General features: G+C 49.8%; 1 protein-coding gene across 1 annotated transcript; it reads left to right on the top strand.

Annotated features, from left to right (window-relative positions):
- Window positions 1-5,466: 5,466 nt before the first annotated feature.
- PRPF19 (pre-mRNA processing factor 19) lies at window positions 5,467-15,723 on the top strand. The gene is made up of 16 exons (XM_065881946.1): window positions 5,467-5,533; window positions 7,144-7,293; window positions 7,479-7,555; window positions 8,514-8,655; window positions 8,739-8,812; window positions 8,966-9,028; window positions 9,917-9,958; window positions 10,086-10,160; window positions 10,477-10,552; window positions 10,645-10,754; window positions 12,182-12,337; window positions 12,575-12,644; window positions 12,881-12,966; window positions 13,287-13,457; window positions 13,604-13,709; window positions 15,623-15,723. The coding sequence occupies exons 1-16, from the start codon at window positions 5,515-5,517 to the stop codon at window positions 15,718-15,720; spliced, it is 1,515 nt and encodes a 504-aa protein (XP_065738018.1). The 5' UTR covers window positions 5,467-5,514; the 3' UTR covers window positions 15,721-15,723.
- The last annotated feature ends 6,918 nt before the right edge of the window (window positions 15,724-22,641 follow it).

Here is a 22,641-nt window from a genome sequence, read left to right as displayed (position 1 = left end):
AAAACTCTTTTCCTAGATAACCTTCTATAACTTTCTTTTATACCTTCAGATTTTGTCCTATGCTTTACCTTTCTCTCTCTCTCTCTCTCTCTCTAACTTCTTTTTAGGACAAAATTACTTCCTTTTCCCTTAACAAAATTCATTTCCATTCCCTAAACCTTCTTTTTCCTTTACACACAAATATATTTTCCTTATTAATTTTTGGAAGTTTTAATTATATATTTTAATTATGTTCTTTAACCTTTAAAAACCTTAATTTCTAGTAAAAGCTAAGAGGTAAGCAATTATGAACTGTCTCTTAATTAGCATTCTGTAGAATGGCAAACTTATTAACTCTATTTATAATTTCTAAAAACATGTGCTTTCTTATTTTAAAAAGTCTCAATTAATAGTTCTAAATATTATTAGTTTCTCTGTAGAGGGAAGCCTATGTTACTGTTTCAGTATCTTATTTTATTTGTAAAGGATCTAGATAGTCAATAAACTTCTAGATACTCAATAAACTTTAACTTAACTTAGCAAAACTCTAAAGTTTCAAGTTACCAAAAACCTGGAGAAACTATTTTTAAGAAGACATACGATAAAACGTAATTTTTCCTAAAGAGTTCATCTAAAAATTCTTACCTCATTTACATTTAATTGACTTGTAAAAATCTTACTACGGCAAGTTATTTTTCTTGCTGACAAATTTTGTAATAGAGATAATAAGATCTTATTTGACTTTTAGTAAACCTACCTACAATAAAAATATTACACTTAATGCTGATTACTTTAAAGACATCTCAAGTTACCAAGTTACCATTATTAATTAAACCAACAAACTTAAACTAACTTAATACCAAATATTAATTTAATACTGAATATTTCCCAGATCACATGAACCTGAAATCCATTTGGGTTAATTTATATTTCTGAGAATTTATATAAGTGCTTAATTTCACTTAAGCCAATTAAATAGAACTCATTTACAAATTAACGTTGGCAATATCACCTGCAGGTAGAAACATATCATATCTATAACATACACACAAACATGTAGACAACACAGAGATCTCAAAGCTTCACTTAAAATTTAGTCATGAATTGGATATTACAATATAAAGCTCATTTGTTTATATAACAGAATAAGCTGTTTACTTGCTTGAGTTTAAAAAGGCCTCTTTTCCATTTTTTCGTCTCCAGTCTCAGGAATTGGAGATGGTCTAGATAGGTGAGAGTTCCTGAGAGCCCTGGTAGAACATTTACATCTCAAAGGCACAGGGAGAGAAATGCAAGCTCCTCCTAGAAGGACTTTTGTTCCGTTAGGTTCAGAATTTTGAAAAGATGTTTTATCAAACCGATTTCTCTAACAATGCAAAAACCAGTTTTGGAATGTTAAAAGAGCCCCATCTTGGCCATTTCAGGGTGGGATTTCCTTTAGGTCCCAATTAAGTAAGTATTTGCAAAAGTGTAAGTTCTGTGAATACATGAACCTGACTGGGGTGTTGGAGGTTGGCTGTTTGATGCTCCTCTTTTCTTCTTTTGGGAAACTCTATCCCACATTTTAAAGTTGGTTTGTCGGGATAAAATTACTACTGAAAACTGTATGGTGAGCCCAGGTGCTGTTTGTTAGCTTAATTCCTCTAAGGTGTCACCTTAGGGTCATTTCAGCTCTTTTACCTGTCTCAGTTTCTCCTTCTAGCGATCTAAAACCCCCGCAGGTGCTCGGAGCACCGGACGGCCAATCCTTATGTGTGCATCCCTGGATGAGTGACTTTTTAAATTAATGAGTGGGAGACTTCCCTGGCGGTCCAGTGGTTAAGACTCCGTGCTTCCACTGAAGGGGCCACGGGTTCGATCCCTGGTCAAGGAACTAAGATCCCACATGCTAGAAAGTGCGGCCAAAATTAGAAAAAAAATAAAAACAACAAGAACAACAGAGAACAAAAAAGACCCCAAAAACCTATAAGAAAAAAAAATAACATAAATTAATGAGTGGGTTTCCCTATGGGGCTGCAGTACAGTATGAGGACTCACCTCCCCCTCTCCCATAAATTTCTCAGTTGCCTGAGAAAGCTGAAACCAGCTGGGAAGAGCTATGTCTCTTATCTTTGGAGCTGAAAGCTCTCATATGCTATCTTCACTTTTATTCTGACAAACCCTGTTAAAGTTTATGAAGCTGATTTGAGGAAAGATATCAGGTCAGCCTCCCACCCAGTCACCCAGTCCAATCGCACTGAAAGACTCCTCAGCCGGTGTCTTTCAGCAACTGAGCAAAATCTTCCCAGTGTCTCTCAACTGGGGAATAAGGCACCTCTTCTTGAACCTAAGTTGAAGGATAACCCGCTCCTCATACCAAGTTTAACAACCTCTGAATTAAACTCGGGATTGTCAACCAAGATGAGAGATCTGAGCTTAGGAGAGACTCAGATAAATTCATCTGGACACACCAAGGAGGCGGACGGGCGCAAGGGGCCCTTGCTGGTACCAAGGGTCTGGATCCTAGAGTTTACACAAAGGAGAGAAGTCTGCTCTGGGTTTCTCCCCTCATGGTCACCAAAACTCAACTGACAAAAAAGTGCACAACATACGAGCTGTGAGTTGAGTTTTATGCATTGTCTTACTGAGGACTAGAGCCCGGGAGACAGCCTCTCCAATAGCTCTGAGGAACTGCTCCAAAGAGGTAGGAAGAGAGGCCAGTATATGTGTGATTTTGGCCAAGGAGTATGTACAATCCAACATCTCAGTAGAAGGTTACTGCTAGTCACGAGGAACAGATATCTCTGTTCATGATTTTTTTTTTTAATGTTTGGGATTTCATTTTAATTAATTAATTTGGCTGCACTGGGTCTTAGTTGCAGCACAGGGGATGCCGTGTGCAGGATCTTTGTTGTGGCATGCGGGATCTTTAGTTGCGGCATGCGGGATCTAGTTCCCCGACCAGGGATTGAACCCAGGCCCCCTGCGTTGGGAGCGTGGAGTCTTAACCACTGGACCACCAGGGAAGTCCGTTTCAGTTCACGATTTTAGTGCTTTTCTAAAGTATAGGAAGATGCAAGAATTGGGGTCATAAAAATTCTCCTGTTACATCTAAGGGCCTGTTTTGTGCATTTTTCCAAAGCACAGCGTGCCTCATCCTGTTCTTTGTCCTGAATTCCTTTCAGGGTGTACTGTAGGGCTGTGATTATAGTGGCTAATGATTTAATCCTTATAGGACTGGATGATAAGTGACATTCTTTGTTGCACACAGACTACACATGAGTAGCAATCAGTCTGTCCGCATGTCAGATTGTTTCTTTCCTTCAGGTGTTTCTCAGACACATCCATCTTCCTCTGGACCTTCATCACTTCCTGCCTTGGCTAAGGGTCTCTTTCTTCCAGAACAGGCTCTGGTAGCATCCTGGGCAACACCTTCCAGCCTTTCTCACAGTTGCAACTTCACATTTGCTTGTGAGATCGTTTTTGATTTGTAGGACTACCAATCTCATGTCACTTGGATTTTCCTGTGCAGGAGATATAACTTTTTTTTTTCTTATGACAAGTTAATTTCTTTTCAACTCTCTTTTCCATCTGAGTGGTAGGAACACTCTTAGACAGTTCAGGGTTCTTCCCACCCTTGTTTTACAGGTTGTACACACCTTTTGGAAAATTAACATAGGGCCAAAGGGTGGAGGGGAAGAATTCACCTAATCCTCTTAGTTGTTTGAGCTGCATTGTCCTGGTTAATCCTCTGTCAGTTGTCCACACAGGTTGCAACTAAATCTTCCTGAGAAATGGAGCTTCTGGGTTTTTGACCAATGTGTACCTTTGCTTCCCAAGGAGCAGCAGCCTTGGCCTGGGGGAGCAGGGCATAGAGTTCCAGTCTCAAGAACCCACTGACAGCTATGCATATATCCCATTCCCCCACCTCTTTCCTTCCCAGCCTTAGGTAATCTTTATCTCCTTTGTGGGGAGATTGAGACTGGGGGCAGTGGGGAGGAACCTGAGATCATGTTCTCGCCTGTAATAGTTACTCCAAAATCAATTGCCCCGAATCCTTTCTATTCCCTGAGGGGCTTGTTTTGAAACTCAGAGCTTTGAAATGACTCCCCATTTCCTCCATCTTCTGTCACAGCCATAAGCTCCCCAGCACAGGGACACCTCTGGTTTTGCTCAGAGTGCTATCCCCAGTATCAAGTACAGAGCCTGACTAGCACATAGTGGATACTCAATAGATTTGTCCAACAAATGAATTATTGGGTCTTTCTCTCTCCCCCTCCAACCCATCCAGTTAATGTCTTCCAGAGGAATCTTCTGGAAATGTGGTTATCACTCCATAGCTGATCTGCTGTCCGGCTGTGAACCCAATCAAGTCTAACCACCTCAGGTTCAAGGTCCCCTCTAAACGGATCCATTTTATTTCCTACCACATCCAAGTACTTAAGATGCCTGGCCTGTCACGCAGCCTGTTATTCAACCAACAATAGTTATGACGTTCCTGCTCTGTGTTGGGCACCGTGTTAGACTCTGAGAAACAACAGTGACCGGAACAATCATGGTTTCTGCCATCACGGACTTTATGGCCTAGCGGAGAACCCAGACAGCAAACAGATACTTGTACATAATTAAATAATTAAATGATTATAGCTATCCAGAGTGGCTCAGGGGAGAATTACAGGGCACCGTGACTAAAATTCAGTCAGGGGTCAAGAAAGACGCTCCAGAGGAAGTACCATTTAAGGTGTGATTGAGTTTACTTTGGAGCGGATGGGAGGGGAGGGAAAGAAGAGAGGGAGTTGAGGAAAGTGTTCTGGGCAAACATAACTGGAACCAGCCAGAGTGGGTAAGTTTGAGGACTTAAAAGGCCAGTGTGGATGAGCAGAAGGTGAGGACTTGCCCAAAATCACACAGCAAATTGGTAGTAGAGGCAAGACCAGAACAGTTTCTTGGCCAGTGTGACTTTCTCTACCCATCTGCACCTGCGCCTACTTCACTGGGTCTTTCAAAGCGTATTCCGGAAACACTTGCCCGAGAATCAAGTGGGGCACGCACTGACAACGCATACTCTCTAAAGTAGACCCCAGGAAGATGCATTTTAAGAAGTTCGTTAAGAAATTCTCGCATACACCAAATTTTGCAAGACTACGGTCTCACGGTCCCCGCCAGCTCCGGTCCCAAAAGGGCGTCGCTGAATTGATTGGCTTTAAAGTCCCACTGCATCATGGGAAATGTAGTTTCGGATCTCCTTTCCTAGCCCCTGGGAGCGCTTTACGGAACGAGCCGAGAGGGCCCGGAAATAGCCGAGTAGTTCCTGGCTCGCCCTTTCCTGCCCGATTGCATTCTGGGAAAGGGCAGCTTCCGTTAAGTGCCCGAGGCTGAGGCGCGCGGCCGGTCGCGGTCCCACGTGAAGCCCTAAGCGAGCGTCGCTCGGCGGGGCTGCTCCCCGCTCTTAGCGGAGCGTGCCGGAAGCAGCGGGGAACCGGAAGTGGCCCGCGGAGGCTCGGAAGCTGATCCCGGAGCCCGGTGTGAAGAGCCTTGGAACGCAGCGACGGCGCCATGTCCCTGATCTGCTCTAGTGAGTATCGGCTGCGGCCGATCTCGGGTCGCAGGAGGCCGGAGAGCCGAGCGGGAGGATATACGGGCCGCTGCGACGCCGGGGTTGGGGCGGAGGTGAAAATGGGGCTCCCGGGAGGCAGGGCGGCGGCCTGTCAGCCCGGGGGTCCTCCTTCTTAAGTGTGAGGTGCATTTGCGCTGCGCTTCACAGTTTACATAACGCCTCAAGCGTATTGTCGCAGGCAGCACTGAGGCCACCCATCTCGTTTGCGCAGTGGAACTGAGGCCTGGATAGAGGGGAGCAGGTGCAGGGGAAACAGGAAACCCTAGGGCTTGTGCAGGATCCGCCCCCGCTGGCGCAGGGATGCGGGCCTCAGTTTCCCCATCTGCAAAATGAAGCCCTCGTCACTGGATGTTGTCTGAGGCGCCTCGCTTGGGTAGGCAGAACTTCTGCAATTTGCAGAAGTTGCACAGTAGGTTAGAGGCAGTGACAGGGCTGGAAGCCAGGTCTCTGTTGGTTTACAGCGCGCTTGCAAGACTGTGATCTCGTTATATGCTCATAAGAATTCTCCAAGGCAGAAATAAACATCTGGTTTTACAGATAAGGATGTACGGCTCAAGGAGAATATGGCTTTTGTAGAACAGTACAGCTAGTAAGTGGCAGAGCTGCATGAGGGAGCCAGGTTCTCTGACCCTGAGTCCATGCTCTTTTCAAATGCCTTGTCCTGTCTTTCCTTTAGGTGTTTTATTGAGGCGTGCAGATGTTTTGCATTCTCATTGTTCATCCGGGTATTAGTCTCTCATTTTTTTCTCTCTTGGCTTCCTAACTCTCAAGCCCTTTACTCTTCTCAGAACCTCTCCATAAATCCAATACAAAGGGAAGAAGGAGCGAAAGGAAATGTGACTAGAAAAAGGAACCTTACACCTTAAAGAAATGACGGTGTGCAAAGTATTTTCACATTCATTGTTTGAACCTTGAGAAAGCTCTTTTCTGTTTTTCCCAGCTCCATCCTTCCTGTCATTTGCCCATCGGTTAGATGTTTACTGAGTGCCCGCTGGGCATCGGCATTGTTCTGGCAGGCAGAGACCAGCTATAATCCCTATCCTCAAGGGGTGTAAACGATAGCTCTGTTGGGGGTTGTTGTGAGGATGAGTTAATCGGTGGAGAATGTTTACAGTCGCCCTTGGCACCTAGTAAACACCACGTAAATGCTTTTTGTTATCCTAGCACTCGGTACATCGCTTCGTAATTTCTTTGTTTGAGAATCCATCTAGGCTCTAGTTTGAGATTTGAATGGCTTCGTGTGTATCTCTCTGTCCTGCGGTATAATGGGTGCCTAATCATTGTTCAAAAATGAGATGGGCGGGGACTGTTGACTGCTCTCTAGGTGCCTGGCTTCAGTAGTCCTGTAATAATTATTTATTGACTATCTGCCTGTCAGGAGACTGATGGAGAAGCTAGTTAGGTGGCTGGAAAATGTTCTGGGTACAGTCCGAAACTGGCTTGGTGTCACGTCTTGATTCCTCTTAGCGGAGTGTAGGGACGCGTGGTCTTGTGGCGGCCAGCAGTAGGTGGAGCATCCCTGCGGCCCTTTCACCAGCCCAGGCTCACTGCCTGCCCTTTCTCCGCAGTCTCCAGTGAGGTCCCAGAGCACCCGTGTGTGTCCCCTGTCTCTAATCACGTCTACGAGCGGCGGCTCATTGAGAAGTACATTGCAGAGAATGGCACGGATCCCATCAACAACCAGCCTCTGTCCGAGGAGCAGCTCATTGATATCAAAGGTGCCTGCTGGTGGCCTCAGTCCAGGGCCGTCCTAGCCCAGAGCCTGGGAGGGTGGGAGGGGGTGCCTGCGCACTCAGGGAGAGGACGGTGGTCTGTTAGTGCAGGCCGAAGGGGAAAGAGCGGGGGGTGGGGGTAGAGCACCCTGGGTCATGGGCTTTCACATACACCTTCCCTCTCTTGGCAGTTGCTCACCCAATCCGGCCCAAGCCTCCCTCAGCCACCAGCATCCCAGCCATTCTGAAAGCCTTGCAGGATGAATGGGTAAGTCCCTGGAAGAGAACTGGTATCTTACCCACTTGAAAAGAAGGGATCACTGGGGCCTCCCTGGTGGCGCAGTGGTTGAGAGTCCGCCCGCCGACGCAGGGGACGCGGGTTCGTGCCCCGGTCCGGGAGGATCCCACGTGCCGCGGAGCGGCTGGGCCCGTGAGCCATGGCCGCTGAGCCTGCGCGTCCGGAGCCTGTGCTCCGCAACGGGAGAGGCCACAACAGTGAGAGACCCGCGTACCGCAAAAAAAAAAAAAAAAAAGAAGGGATCACTGGATTAGGACGTGGGGGTGGGAGGGATGGAGCATTACTTTCTCTTTTGAGGGGAGGGTGAGAGCAGAAGAGGAGCCTGCTTCTTGACCTCACACAGATCTGGGCTCCACGCTTGTTCCATTGCCCACTTGCCTTGTCCCTGGGCAAGTTGCTCGTATCCAAGTCCTGCTTTTCCTGACCGTATGACATGGATTAGTGCCTGTCTCTCAGGGTTTCGGGAGAATTAGAATAAGATTAGAGTATAAACTTCATGATGTCAGGGGCTCATTTTACTCATCAATAGAGCCCCAGCACTGAGAGCAGCGCCAGGTACATAGTAGGTGCTCCAAAATGTGAATGAACGACTACATCTTGAGGATTGTCTGGCGTAGTGCCTGACACAGTGAGGGCAATCAATAAATAGCAGCTGTAGCATTTTTATTTCCTTTGACAAGGTGACGGCACGACATCTGAGATGTGCCGATAAATTAGAGAAGATGGGGATGGGAAAGAGTTGGCTCCCACTCCTGTCTGTGTGCCCAGGGTTTGGCGTGCGTAGGAGCTCGGGGGCATCTCCCAAAGCGTTCAGAGTCACTCAGATCTTGCTCGGGTCACCAGTACTGGTCTACTTATCAAGGGCTGACTCTTCTGCTGGGTGCTCCTCGCGCCTCCCTGCCCCCTCAGTGGCGTCTCCCTCTCCCAGGACGCAGTCATGCTCCACAGCTTCACCCTGCGCCAGCAGCTGCAGACCACCCGCCAAGAGCTGTCCCACGCTCTGTACCAGCACGATGCCGCCTGCCGTGTCATCGCCCGTCTCACCAAGGAAGTCACTGCTGCCCGAGAAGGTAGAGCCTCTCGCCTGCCATGCCCCACTCTGGGCTGGGCCTGTTTTATAATAGCCCGTTTCTGACATTGTCTTCTCTCCCAGCTCTGGCTACCCTGAAACCGCAGGCTGGTCTCATCGTGCCCCAGGCTGTGCCGAGCTCCCAGCCGAGTGTTGTGGTGAGTGTCCCCCCAGCCTTGCCAGCAGCCCGCGCGCACGTGTGTGTGTGTGTATGTGTGTGCGCACACGCGCGCGGTGGCTCACACAGCCCTCCTCTGCAAGGCTCTCTGGCATTTCTGTGCTCGTCTCACCTTCACCTTTCTGCTCTTCAGGGTGCAGGCGAGCCGATGGATTTGGGCGAGCTGGTGGGAATGACCCCCGAGATTATTCAGAAGGTATGTCGTGCTCTCACTTGGTGGGAAGGCTGGTGGGTCCTCCCTTTTCACTGTCTGCCTGGAGTCCAATATAAATAAAAATCCCATCCATTTGGAGATGAAGTCGAGTGGTTCAGAGCACAGACTCCTACTAGGCTGCCTGGCTTTGTGTTTTGATGTCACCAGTTATAAGCTTTATGACCTTGGGCTGACTTAACCAGTCCTGTGTCTAATTTGCCTTCTAAAGTGAGGATATTGGTACCTGCTTTATAGACTTGTGGGAATTTTAAAGGTTTTGATTACTGTTAAGTACCGTTTGTCGCTCTCATTAGGGTTCTTTGCAGATACTAAAACATTTTGTTACACGTTTTCATTTTTTTCCTTTTGAGGGAGACAGGACAGGAGTGATCACTTTCATTTTACAAATGAAGAATCTGTAAAGAATGTGAGGTTCAGATTCAAAGGCACAGCTCCCAAGAGGCAGAGCTGGCCCCTGAGTCCAAGTCCAGTGCTCTGTTATACTCAGGGGATCCTCCTTAGTACGAGTTGATAGTGTGTGTCTTTTCCAAGCCGTTCAGGTTGTCAGCATGCATCTCAGCTCTCATCTTAGTGGCGCAGGCGTGGTCTGGGAACCGTGCCATCTATCGCCTCTGTGGCCTTGGGCAAGTGACTTCACTTCTCTGAGGCTCAGTTTCCTACTCTGTGAAATAGGGTCATCAGCACCCACTTCATAAGGTTGGAATGAAAGTAAACAGAGATCATGCGCAGAAGCCTGTAGCGCAGAGCTTGGCAGGTGATGAGTTCTTGGTGATGCTCGTGAAAGCATAGATGTGACCAGCATTCACCGTGTTGTTTTCCTGGCAAAATAATTTGTCTCACGTTGAGCCTATTCCCCTCTGTCTTCCCCAGCTTCAAGACAAGGCCACTGTGCTAACCACAGAGCGGAAGAAGGTGAGTCCTCCCAGGGCCAGGGGCGGGAGCTGGCCTGGAGGACGTGGCTGGCCCCTTAGGAGGAGGGGGGATGGCCGAGTCCTGCACTCACTGCCTCTTTTCTTGGGGGGCTTTTTCTTTCTCTCAGAGAGGGAAGACTGTGCCTGAGGAGCTGGTGAAGCCGGAAGAGCTCAGCAAATACCGGCAGGTGGCATCCCACGTGGTGAGTGGCGGAGTCCTGCAGACTTGGAGACACGGCCCTCCCAGGCTGTTTCTGGGGTGGGGCAGGTCAGCATGGCCTCTGGCTCTGCCCCATTTCTAGTCTTGGCCGCTGAGTTGTCAGGCTTCTCTTCCTGCCCAGCTCTGGCTTTCCCAGTAGCCAATGAGGGACTGACTGCATCCAGGCAGAAGTCCAAGTGCAGTGGATGAGGAACAGGAGTCACTTATGTTCCTGGGGGCCGGGGCCGGGGCAGTTGGGTGGCTTTGTGGCCTGCCTTGATTCGGCCGTGACTGGGTTTGATGTGGCTCTCTCTGCACAGGGGTTGCACAGTGCTAGCATTCCCGGGATCCTTGCCCTGGACCTCTGCCCCTCCGACACCAACAAGATCCTCACTGGTGAGAGCGGGCCTGGGGACAAAAGTACTTCTTCAGCAGAGGGACTTGGGTGGGCCTGACGCATTTTTGGATCTCATTTTGGTCCTCCTCAGGTGGGGCAGATAAAAATGTCGTCGTCTTCGACAAGAGTTCTGAGCAAATCCTGGCCACTCTCAAAGGCCATACCAAGAAAGTCACCAGCGTGGTATTTCACCCTTCCCAGGTAAGGGCTCTCCTAGCACCCTCAGCCCTCATTCCTGAGCCCTGTTTCAGTGGTTTAGGGGCCCAGGACCAGACCCCCACCCCGTTGCCTCCTTGGTGAAGTGAAACGGGCCTGAGAAGGAGTGCCGACTCTCCAGCTCTGGCGGTTAGGGGCTGGGCTTGGGGTCGTGGGGTTGCCCTCTGCTCTGCGTCAGAGCTCCTGAAGCGTGGCCTTCACACCGGGGGGGGGGAGAAAGGAATTGTGTAGTTTGAAAAGCATATTCGTTGAAATGTTTTATGTTAGGAAAAGGGAAAAAACCCTACAGTGTTTATAACACAGCCTGTAGTAAATAAAGCTCAACAGAACCTTGCCTCATGTATCTGAGGAGGACAGATGGGTCTGTATTCCTACGGTCCTCCAGGCTGAGGGTGAAAACTTGACGTTAACCGCTGCAAGGGGTGTGGGTTAAAACAGGTGGAGAGCTGCTGGTTTAGAGGGTAAGCAGCTCGTTTGACCAGATTAATGACATGACGGGACTTGAGTTTTCACATCTAGGACAGTTTGGGACTGTAGAACAAGTGGCTGGATGGATCAGCTCTTCCCAGAGTCTTTTCTCTGTACCTTTAAGGAAATTAGAAATAGAAAAATAACATGGTGAGCTTTTCACTAAACGAGATATGTTCCAATTGAAGCGCTGTTTTCCTGCTTCCTGTGAGTTAATGTCATTTCCCTCGTGCAAGTGCGTTGATGGAAGATGGTAGCTGGTTTTACCTTATAGTTTTAACATCCTAACTAACCAAAATAATTGGTTGGTGACACCATGTAAGTTTTTCTGGGAATTAACTTGCCCCCGGAATCCTTAAGTGTGGGATGCACTGGAACATGCCCTTGCAGCCCCTTCCGGGCCTGGCACTGTTCAGACCTGTGCCACCCCAGACTATTTAAGTAAACTGAAATTTAAAATTCAGTTTCTCAATTGCACTAGCCACATTTCTCTCTGGTCCTGGAAAAGGGTTGTGGGAAATTTCCCTCTGGTGCAGTTATCCTTTTTACCACTAGATGGCGGGGCCTCCTGCCGTTGGCCAAAGGCTGCTTAATTTCCCATTCTAATAGCGTTTACCCTGGGGCCCTCTTAGGCATCGTAGGGGCGGATGGGTGGTTCCAGGCAGGGCAGGGCTGTGGCTGTCCCCAGCCCTCTTCGCGGGCCTCTCACTGTCGTGGCCTCTCCCGTTGCGGAGCACAGGCTCAGCGGCCATGGCTCACGGGCCCAGCCGCTCCGCGGCATGTGGGATCCTCCCGGACTGGGGCACGAACCCGCGTCCCATGCATCGGCAGGCGGACTCTCAACCACTGCGCTACCAGGGAAGCCCCCCAGCCCTCTTTTGTAAGATGGTTGTGGTCCATCTCTTCTCTGTCTCTGATCATCTGTCTCCTTGCGTTCCTTTTAGGAGCTGGTGTTTTCCGCCTCCCCAGATGCCACTATCAGGATTTGGTCTGTTCCGAACACCTCTTGTGTACAGGTTGTTCGGGCCCATGAGAGTGCTGTGACAGGCCTCAGCCTCCACGCCACTGGTGACTATCTCCTGAGCTCCTCTGATGACCAGGTGTGGTCCCAGCCAGGGACCCAAAGAGGCTCCTGGTCCCCAAACTCCTATATCCTGGGAGGAGGGAACATCTTACCAACCACAGCCGGTTCTACAGAACCCCAAGGAGAATGTTCCCTCTACCAAGAGGGGCTGGCCTTGCCAGGGTCTGCCGGCCTAGAGTCTTTGCCTTCCTGAGGGGCCACCAGAACCTGGGGACCCACTGTCTTACTGGTTCCGTTGTCTCTGTGTTTTCAGTACTGGGCCTTCTCTGACATCCAGACAGGACGTGTGCTCACCAAGGTGACCGATGAAACTTCTGGCTGCTGTAAGTTGCCTCAGAAGTGCTGGGCTCTTCATTTGCTGTGTTTTGTGTATTTTAATGTTTTATTTAGTCATTTGCCCATTTGTTCTAAAAACACACTTAACCACCAGTACCTGCTGAGTGCCAGGTGTGGTGCCAGCCCGGTGAGCAGTGGGAAGAGTGAGGAGCCTGCCTTGGCTGCACTTAGTCTTAGTCTCCCCTGGTGCGCTCTGACGCACGGCCGTCTCCCCTCTCCGCAGCCCTCACCTGTGCGCAGTTCCACCCTGACGGACTCATTTTCGGGACCGGAACCATGGACTCTCAGATCAAGATCTGGGACTTGAAGGTAGGACGTGGTGACCGCCATCTGCGGCCCAGGGCTGGAGCTCTTGGAACTGTGCAGTGTGATGAAGTGTTTATGGCACCTGGCCCCAGGGGTGTCCCAGGAGTGGACAGTGGCTCTGTGTGTGTGTGTGTGTGTGTGTGTGTGTGTGAGACACAGTAGGTGTGGTCGGGGGGCCCCAGGCTGGGCACCACCCCTGCTATTCCTGCTGGTTGTCCTCCCTGAAGGATGGAAGAGGACATCTCAGAAGTAGGACTTCGATGAGCTCCATTTTCTCCCCCTGACCAGTGGGTGACATTGTACTCCCTGCCCCCCAACTGTAGGAGCGCACCAACGTGGCCAACTTCCCTGGCCACTCGGGCCCCATCACCAGCATCGCCTTCTCCGAGAACGGCTACTACCTGGCTACGGCGGCTGATGACTCCTCTGTCAAGCTCTGGGATCTGCGCAAACTTAAGAACTTTAAGACGTTGCAGCTGGATAACAACTTTGAGGTGCGCCCCCTCCCTCCCCCCAGCTCTCTTGGTCGCCTCTCCTCCTCATTTGTTGGTTATTCACTGAATTACTCTAAACTGCCTCTGTTTATCCCCAGTTGCTCATAGTTGCTGCTCTCATGTGACCTCTCTCCTGATTCTGGCAGGTAAAGTCACTGATCTTTGACCAGAGCGGAACTTACCTGGCCCTTGGGGGCACGGATGTCCAGATCTACATCTGCAAACAGTGGACGGAGATTCTTCACTTTACAGGTAGAGGCTGGCCCTGGGATGCTGAGGTCTCTGGGTGCCCTGGCCCAGAGGAAAGTGGGAAGATCTCACTGTGTTAGGAATTTCTAGGGGTAGGCTTGCATTTGCCAAGGCCGCTTTTAATCGCTATCGGAGGCAATAGAGTTTAATGGCTAAGACAGTGAACTCAAAGAGTCAGACTGCTTGGCTTTAAATGCTGGCTCTACCACTTGAATCTGTGTGACACTGGGTAAGTTACTTAACCTCTCTGGAGAATGATAATAGTACAGCTGATCCTTCACAGATTCAGCCAACTGTGGGTCGAAAATAGAGCAAAACTCGAATTGGCCACACCCTGGCAACTGTTAACAGAACATTTATCTTATATTTACAGCTATTTACATAGAATTTGTGTTGTGTTGGGAATTAGAAATTATTTAGAGATGATTTAAAGTATGTAGGAGAATGTGTGTAGGTTATATGCAAATACTACACCAATTTATATAAAGGGCTTGAGCGTCTGAGGATTTTGGTGTCTGCAGGAGTTCCTGGAACCAGCACCCCTCAGATACCAGGGGAGGACTATACACACCCAGTGGGGTTGTTGTGAGGTTTAGCTGAGTTTATATATACATACATGTATTTAGATGAGTTTGTATAAATAAATAAAATACGAATGTGCATAACGTATAAACGTATAAATACAGAATAGCAATACACATAAATGTATGTGTTTAGAACAGTGTCTGGCACGTAGGAAGGATGTGCTACTGTATCATTCAATACTGTGTCTTAGTCCACGGTGGATTAGAGCAATAAATAAGGCAGACCCAGTGTTTGCACTAACGGAATTTCTGGTCAGCTTGGGAAGGCAGATGTAGAGTGACTTCACCAGTGATGACTCAGGTGTGGTGCTGAGTACTAGCGAAGACGGGCATGAAATGCTGAGACAGCGGGTAGCAGGGCTGGCAGCCTCACCGTCGTGTGGCCCCGGGTGTGTGGCTGGCCCTTCTGGAGCTGTAGCTTCTCCATCTTTCAGTGGCGTTTTGACACTGTGGATTGTGCCAGCTGGCGCTGTGGAGGCGCCTGCGCGGTGACAGGGTGCCTCTTGCACCCTCAGGAGCTGAGTGAACGGCAGCTGCTGTTGTCTTTGTTCATGAAGTTCTTGTCCTCATTAGCAGGTTGTGAGCAGGGCACAAGCACCTTCTCCCACCCCAGATTCTACTCGGTGTGTGTGTCCCAGAGGTGGCCAGGCCTGACTGTGTGGCCCACGAGTTTTAACCTTCACTGGGCCCTGGTGCTTTGGTTTGGAGCAGAGTTAGGTGGAGTGGAGGGCTGGAAGCACAGGGTGGCTTTGTAGCGGGGAGCTGGTGGGCCGGCTGTGATCCTAGGAATTTGCACTGATGCCCATGAACTGCCTGAGCCCACCGAGGAGGGTTGCCCAGCCTCTTCTGCCTCTGCCCCAGCCCTGCCCTGCGCCAGGGGCCCAAGTTTCCTGAAGTTAACCCCATGAGCTAGAACCAGCTGATAGAATATTCCAGTTACACACAGGGAGTCAGAACTAAATACATACCCACCAGCCTAGCTCCCAGTCAGTTCTCGGACTTGAACCGAGCCGCGCAGAGCCGAATTGTAGCTGCTCCTAAAGCTTAGGTGGGGGAGACTGGCGTTCCACTCGGCCCAGCCACAAAAACCTGAGTGCCTGCCGTGGGCCAGCACCGAGTAAGGCCCTGGAGCTCAGTGCCGTGCGGGTCAGACTAGAGACCTGGCCTCGGGGATTGACAGGCCACGGGGAGGTCCATACGGGCAGAGGCCCGCAGGATGAGGAACACTGACGGGGGAGGACTGGATGGGTTGGGAGCGAATCATCAGGGGTCAGTGCTGAGACCCCGAGGAAGAAAAGCCTCCTCACTGTTGTCTCTTGTCTCTCCCCACAGAGCATAGCGGCCTGACCACGGGGGTGGCCTTTGGGCACCACGCCAAGTTCATTGCTTCAACAGGCATGGACAGGAGCCTCAAGTTCTACAGCCTGTAGGCCCTGGCCCTCCTGACAGGAGCTGGGCCTCATCTCAGTAGTGGGGTAGTGTTAGGGGTGGGGGGTGGGGACAGGGGAAAAGAGACTACTGGGGGGTGGGGGGTGTATGGGGCGGGACATTCGCATCATTTCCCTCTGGTCCGGGCAGCGGGCTGAGAGCCGCGGTGGCATGGACCACCCTCATCCGTGCAGCCTCCGGGCCCGCTGGGAGCAGCCGTGGGGCAGAGTCGGGGTGAGGCTGAGCCACGGGAACTGTGAAGGGGCTGGGCCAAGGGCTCAGGCAGGTTTTTGTAAGCAGTGATCTAGTTTTCATTAAAAAAAGAAAACACCAAACACAGCCACCTTCCTCTGTGTGTCTGTAGCAGGGAAAGTCAAGGGGAGGGGCACCAAGTAGGACTCTGACCACCAGGATGCCCGTCGTTCTTTTTTTTTTTTTTCAATTGCACAACAGAAATAAAAAAGAAAACAAAAAGAAGCCTACAAGCCACTTGCCGGAATGACTCTTCCCGTCCCTGCAGGCCTTGACTTTGTGTTCATAGGGTCTCATGTCACTTGCCTCATGAGGTTGGCTCCCACGCGAACCTGGAAGGGAGGGGGAAGGGCTGAGGGGCTGCCGGCACGCCTGGAGGGATTCCTCAGTTGTTTAGTCCGAGGTGACAGAACATCTGTCCCAGACTAGCTTGAATCAGAAGGTTTCTGTAACTCTGGTGTTTGAATATTTGAAATAGAACTGGTCCCGGGGAGACAGCCAGCAAACAATAAATAAGCAAAAGGTCAGCGAATGCCCTATTTAATTAGGGAAATGAGGGTGGTCAGTGCGGCTGCTTTGGGTGGTCAGGGACGGCCTCTTGCAGATGACACTTAAGTTGAAGCCTGATTGACGGGAGCTAAAGGGGAGGTGGAGTGTTGCAGACTGAGGGGAGGTCCTAAGGCTGGAATGGAATGGTCAAGGTGCGTGGAGCAGGGGAAGGAGGCCAGTGTGGCCGGAGTGTGGCGCCACTGGGTGTGGCCCCGGGAGATCATCAGTACCCTTGAGAAGAGTGGTCCCAGTAGAGCGTTGGGGCGAGAGAAGTGAGAAAGTGGGAGGCAGTGATTGTAGGTAAGGAATCGTGCCAGGGAGGGGAGCCAAGAAATGGGGTGTCCCCTTGGGGTGGCGGTGGGGTCAAAGCATAGCAGTCCATGTTGACACAGCAGAGCCTTCTGCGTGTGCTTCGCTGGGTCCGTGCCGTGTGGCCACGTCGGATTGGGCGTGCCGTGTCTTCTAGGAGGGTCAGAATGCCTCTTAGCTAGTAAAACCCTTGAAACTCCTGCAGCAAAGAAACCATTTAACTTTTTGACCCAGTTTCCTCATAAATACTTGACAAGGAGAGCCTCTGTGTATGTGTGTGTAACCCCTGTGTCCATGGAACTCGCCTTTTGGAAAACATCCCAGAGTTTTAGCTGTTTTTAAACAGTGTGCAGTGAGCATCTTGTATGCAGCCTTTTGCTAACTTAGGTTAGTTCTTACAGGTAACTTTCCAAGAGTGGAGTGGTAAGGCAGCGTTTGGCAGTTTTCCCACATTTGCCAACCAAAGTAGTACCAATTTGAAGGTGTGGCTCGGTGTGTGACGATAGGAATTTTATGTATCCTCAGCCAATTTGGGGTTATTTCTTGTGATTTGAAAAGAGTATGGTTCTTCAGAAAAGACCCAACATGTAGTTCTGAAGCAGGACCAAAAAGAAGGGAAACTGCTGAGTGAAAGATGGACCTGTAGAGCTGTCCGCTGTTGTTTGCAGGTGGTGGAGCAGCGTCATTCAAGGTGGGGGTGGCTGAGGACCCTGGGGGTGTCCTGGGGCCAGCACAGCACCAAACCATCTAATGGTTTCTGACTAGATACTAAGATGCATTCTTTTTTTTTTTTTTTTTTTTTTTTTTTAAAGATGCATTCTTAAGGTTTGCCTTCGTTTCCAGAAAAACTGGAAACTGCGGGACATACGGACAGAGGTTCTTGGGGGACCTGTGGGTTGGAAAGGGCACCGTGGTCTCCCTCAGATTGTGTGAAGCGTGTGTTGTATCCATGCAGATGTGCACTGGGGGGCGGGGCTTAGAGTATATCTCAGAGGGACTATAGTCCCGCCCCCACCCCCAGTCAGTTCCAGACCACTGCCCTAGAAGGACTGGTATGTGGATCGTAAGGCTCTGAAGTGCTTTCATCTCTCCTGCCCTCTTTCCACTCACGGGCAGAAGGGCTGTGTGCCAGACACTACATACATTTTCTCATTTCATGCTTGCAACAACCTTGCCTTTAGCTGTCCAGCAACTGGGCAGCTTCCTGCACCCCCACGGGGCTTCATGTCCCTTTGCAGTCCAGGGTGGGAGATAGGCTCTGGGACTCTGGGGACAGACTCTGGGTTTTGAATCCCAGCTCTGGCGCCTAGTAGTGAGGGGCCTCGGTCAGGTGATTTAACTCCCGTCTGCTCAGTGCCTTCATCTGGAAGACGGGGGTAGTGCACTTATTAGGGACGTTGAAAGGCATAAGCAGGTTAGTGTGTGAGCAGTGCTTAGGGCAGTGATGGACGTGACGAACGCCGTACACATTTTAACGGCTGCTGCTGCTACTTTTACTTCTACCGCGACACTGTTTGCTCTCCCCAGGGTCCCTGCCCTGCCAGGCGAGTGCCCTCACTCAGCCCGGGTTCATGCCTCTGGCATAGTTCTAACCACGTTACCTTAGAGGTGTTTATGCATTTGTCTCTCATAACTAGGTTTTAATCTCCCGAGGGCAGGACCGTGTACTCATTGCTGGCATTCAATTCACCGCTGCTGAGGGGCAGACAGATTCAAACCTGGAGCTCAGACCACGCCCAGGCTCTGTCTCTCCGCAGAAACAAAAGGCGGGGGTGGGGAGGGGTGGGGGTGGGGGAATGGATGACAGACTTCGTTATTTCAGCCAGAATGGAATGGAGAGCTGTCATCCCTGCCACGTCTCCCCAGATCTCAGCTCAGCTGTCTTGCAGGTGAACCTTTTGGAAGTAGGGCTCAGTTGGTAGATTCTAAAGGGCTCACCTATTCCGGTCCGTTATTAGGCTCATGAAGTTTTGTAATTAATACTTACTGCATCCTACATGAGCTTGACCCCTTTGACGATCCATTCCTGGATCGTTCATGCCCGAGGACCCAGTCCCCAGACCCACCCTTGTCCCGTCCACTGTTGAAGCTTGCTTGGCCTTGGAGCACTGACCAAGGCGGCCACCTGGGGGCACTGTAGTTACACTAGTCTCCCCAGTAACACTGACCCCAGGACCGAGCTGTCAGCACCACGGCCGGGCCCTGTTTTCCCCATTCCACAGACTGGAAACCATAAGTAGTAGAGCTGGGATTTTAAGCTGTCCGGCTACAGAGACAGCTGACTCCTCCATCATCAGCTGAGACAGAAGCGGGCAATTCCACGGTGTTCCAGGATGTAGTGCTATGGTTAGGCGTGGGCTCTGGAGTCAGAAGCCAGGTTTGAATCCCAGAGCTGCAGCTCTCTATGACTTATGTGTTTGTGTCTCAGCTTCTGCACCTGTAAAACTGAGTTAATGGTGCCTACTGCACAGGGATGTTGTGTGCAGAGCATGGGAAGCACTCCATAGCTGGCTGCTTTTTCCCTGCTCCTGTCTGCAGTGGCATCCACTGACTCTGCTGGGGTCCTGGTGGCCCTTGACCCTCCACGCCTGCGTTATAAAGGTGAGGGCCGATGTGGCCTTCTTCCTTCATAAATCTTACGTTTACAAGGCTCTGATAACACAAACTGGAACGTGATTAGGCAGAGAGGTGGGAGCACACAGGTGATACAACCGTGGGGCTGTAGAGTTCTCATAGAGGTGCCAATGCAGAGGACGGGGTGCAGCTGTTATGAAAGGTAAATCTGGGGAGAGGCGACATAGGCACATTTTGGAGAAGTAAAAATTCACTAGGTGGACCTAGGGTAGGCTTGGCTTGTGGAAGGAGAGGCTCTGGCAGCCCCACTGCCTTGCTGAAGTGAGGAGGGAGGAGAGAGCCAGAAGGGGAAGACGGACAGCGTGGAGGGTGGAGGGCAGGAATGGTGGAATAACGCCCAGCAGGTCGTCGTAAGGCAGGTTGGGAGGTGGCTGGTTTCAAACCAGCAGCGTGAAGTCTAAGATCTCATCTGAAGTTTTTCAGAATTTGGAACAGGTCTTTAACCAACATTTTAGAAGTTTTTTCGTTTTTTATTTTGATACATTCATTCAGAAGTGTCTAAAACATATCTTTTCAGTTTAAAGGATAATAACCACCCTTGTATCCACCACTCAGCTTAGGAAAGACAGCACTGGGGGCCCTCTGTGTGCCCTTCCAGGAATGCATCCCTCTTTCTCCCCCCGCAGAGGAAACTGCTACCCTGAAATAGGGGTTCATTATTCCTTTGCTTCTATAATTTTGTCACTATATATTTTTCTTTTTTTTTTGCGGTACGCGGGCCTCTCACTGTCGTGGCCTCTCCCGTTGCGGAGCACAGGCTCCGGACGCGCAGGCTCAGCGGCCATGGCTCACGGGCCCAGCCGCTCCGCGGCATGTGGGATCTTCCCAGACCGGGGCACGAACCCGTGTCCCCTGCATCGGCAGGCGGACTCTCAACCGCTGCGCCACCAGGGAAGCCCACTGTATATTTTTCTTCCTTTTTATCTTTGGACTTTGTATAAATGTAATCATTCAACTTGCTTTCTTTGACTTCACTTGCTCAGCATTGTTCCTGAGACTTAGCTGTGTTGATACACGTAGCTGTAGTTCTTCACTGTCGTGCCAACAAGGGCAAATGGCCAAACAGAACTCCCCCTAGGTTGCTGGAACAGCACTCACCAGAGACAGGGGGCAGCTGTACAGATGTGCAGGTCCCACACTGTGCATTCATCCTGGGCAGGGCGCTCTGGCGAATGATTCCCACCCTCGGGCTAAGGTACTTTTGAGCTGCCCGATTGGGAAGCACAGCTTCTCCTTTGTTGTCCTCAGGGGAAGGGAGACAGTAACAGTACGATGTAGCAGAACCTTGCTTCAGGCCCTAACCTGCCAGCTCCATGTTTTGTGGTGGGTGGGTGGCGGGGTGTTTGTACCAGCTCTTTCCCTTGACGGGATCCTGGGTCTAGGGTCCAAAGGATGCCGTTGCAGCTGTTTGATGTGGCTCGTGGGCAGCAGGACTCACTGCATTGCATTCATGGTTGGAGAAGCACCAGCCCCTCCTCTGACATAATTCAGGGGCTGGGGTCCAAGCTTTGTAATTGATCAGCGCCTTAGGCACTTGGCAGTGGCTGGATTCCATGGAGCCTTATAAGAGGCCTCCTTTTCTGGGAGGCCAGCCTGCAAGGGATAAACTTGGACAGGTTAACCCTTACTTCTCATTCACTGTAGAATCCCATTATAGGAATACCCCACACTGCACTTATATGTCCTATTGTTGGTAATGGATATATGGGTTTCCAATTTTTTTGCGATTATAAACAGTGTTTCTGTGAACATTCTGGTACAAGGGTTTTTCCTAGGATATTAACCTAGGAGAGGATTTATTATATAGATCATATTATAGGTAATGACAAACTTTTTAAAAATGTATTTTATTCAAGTATTGATTTACAATGCGTTAACTTCTGTACAGCGAAATAATTCAGTTATACATATATATTCTTTTTCATATTCTTTTCCATTATGGTTTATTATAGGATATTGAATAGAGCTCTCTGTGCTATACAGTAGGACCTTGTTGTTTATCCATCCTGTATATAATAGTTTGCATCTGCTAATCCTAAACTCCCAGTCCATCCCTTCCCCACCCTCCCTCCCTCTTGGCAACCATAAGTCTGTTTTCTAATGACAAATTATTTTTCAACATGGTTGTACCAGTTTACACTCTGATTAGCAATGGATGAGTGTACCTGTCTCCATACCCTTGCCAACCCTTAATATTTTCTGATTTTTAAATTTTTGCTCATCTGGGGGTTATATTATAGTATCTTGAAGTTTATTTTCACATCCATGATTACTAATAAGGTTGAGCATCTTTTTATCCACTTACAGGCCATTTGAGTTTATCTTTTGCGAAAGCCCTGTTTGTGCCTTTGCCTATGTTCCTATTTGGGTTGTCTTTTTCCTTTTGATTTGTGGCAATTTTAAAAAGCATATATAGTTTGGATAGTAATCCCTTATTGTGTTGCAACTATCTTCCCAGTCGGAGCCTTGTCTTTTCGCTCTTTTTTTTTTTTTTTCCCCAGTACGTGGGCCTCTCACTGTTGCGGCCTCTCCCGTTGCGGAGCACAGGCTCCGGACGCACAGGCTCAGTGGCCATGGCTCATGGGCCCAGCCGCTCCGCGGCATGTGGGATCCTCCCGGACCGGGGCATGAACCCGTGTTCCCTGCATCGGCAGGCGGACTCTTAACCACTGCGCCACCAGGGAAGCCCCTTTTCACTCTTTTTTATGGTGTCTTGTGATTTGGGGTTTGTGAAATGCTCATTTTATCTGTGACTTTGAGAATTCTTTGAGACTTTGGCTGAAATCATGTCTTCTTTTTTCAGTCAGGGTTTGCATTTGCTTCTGCTTGAGCCCAGACCACTTTAATTCTCACCCTGGGATCACTTTAAATTAAATTCAGCCCTTGAGGTTTTCTCCAAACTGAACTTTCAAGAGTCCTCACCCCTGCCCTAGACTAAGAATCTGGACTAGAGAAGAGGGAATTATACTCTTAATCCTCAGGGTAGTTTTTTTTTTTCATCCATCCAGCACCATAGTCAAGATAGGCAAGATCCCTTGCTGCCCGCTTCCATGCGGTGGTTTGTTTCTCCTTCACTCTGGCCTGAAGATGAAGCCCCCTGAGTCCCAGCTTGGACAGAGGCCTACACTAGGCTCCCCATCTCTGGCAGCCTCTGGGCTGATCTGTAGTTCCCTGTGCTC

This window comes from Phocoena phocoena, chromosome 8, assembly GCF_963924675.1.
Source record: "Phocoena phocoena chromosome 8, mPhoPho1.1, whole genome shotgun sequence".
Classification (NCBI taxonomy): Eukaryota; Metazoa; Chordata; class Mammalia; order Artiodactyla; family Phocoenidae; genus Phocoena; species Phocoena phocoena.
The sequence above is the reverse complement of the archived record's forward strand: the minus strand, read 5'-3'. Positions and strand labels throughout refer to the sequence as shown.

Bases quoted from the DNA above. Each gene is read 5' to 3' on its own strand.
- PRPF19 (XM_065881946.1), top strand. The intron at 8,813-8,965 runs GTGAGTGTCCCC...TCTGCTCTTCAG, and splicing joins GCTCCCAGCCGAGTGTTGTG to GGTGCAGGCGAGCCGATGGA. The intron at 10,553-10,644 runs GTGAGAGCGGGC...GGTCCTCCTCAG, and splicing joins CACCAACAAGATCCTCACTG to GTGGGGCAGATAAAAATGTC.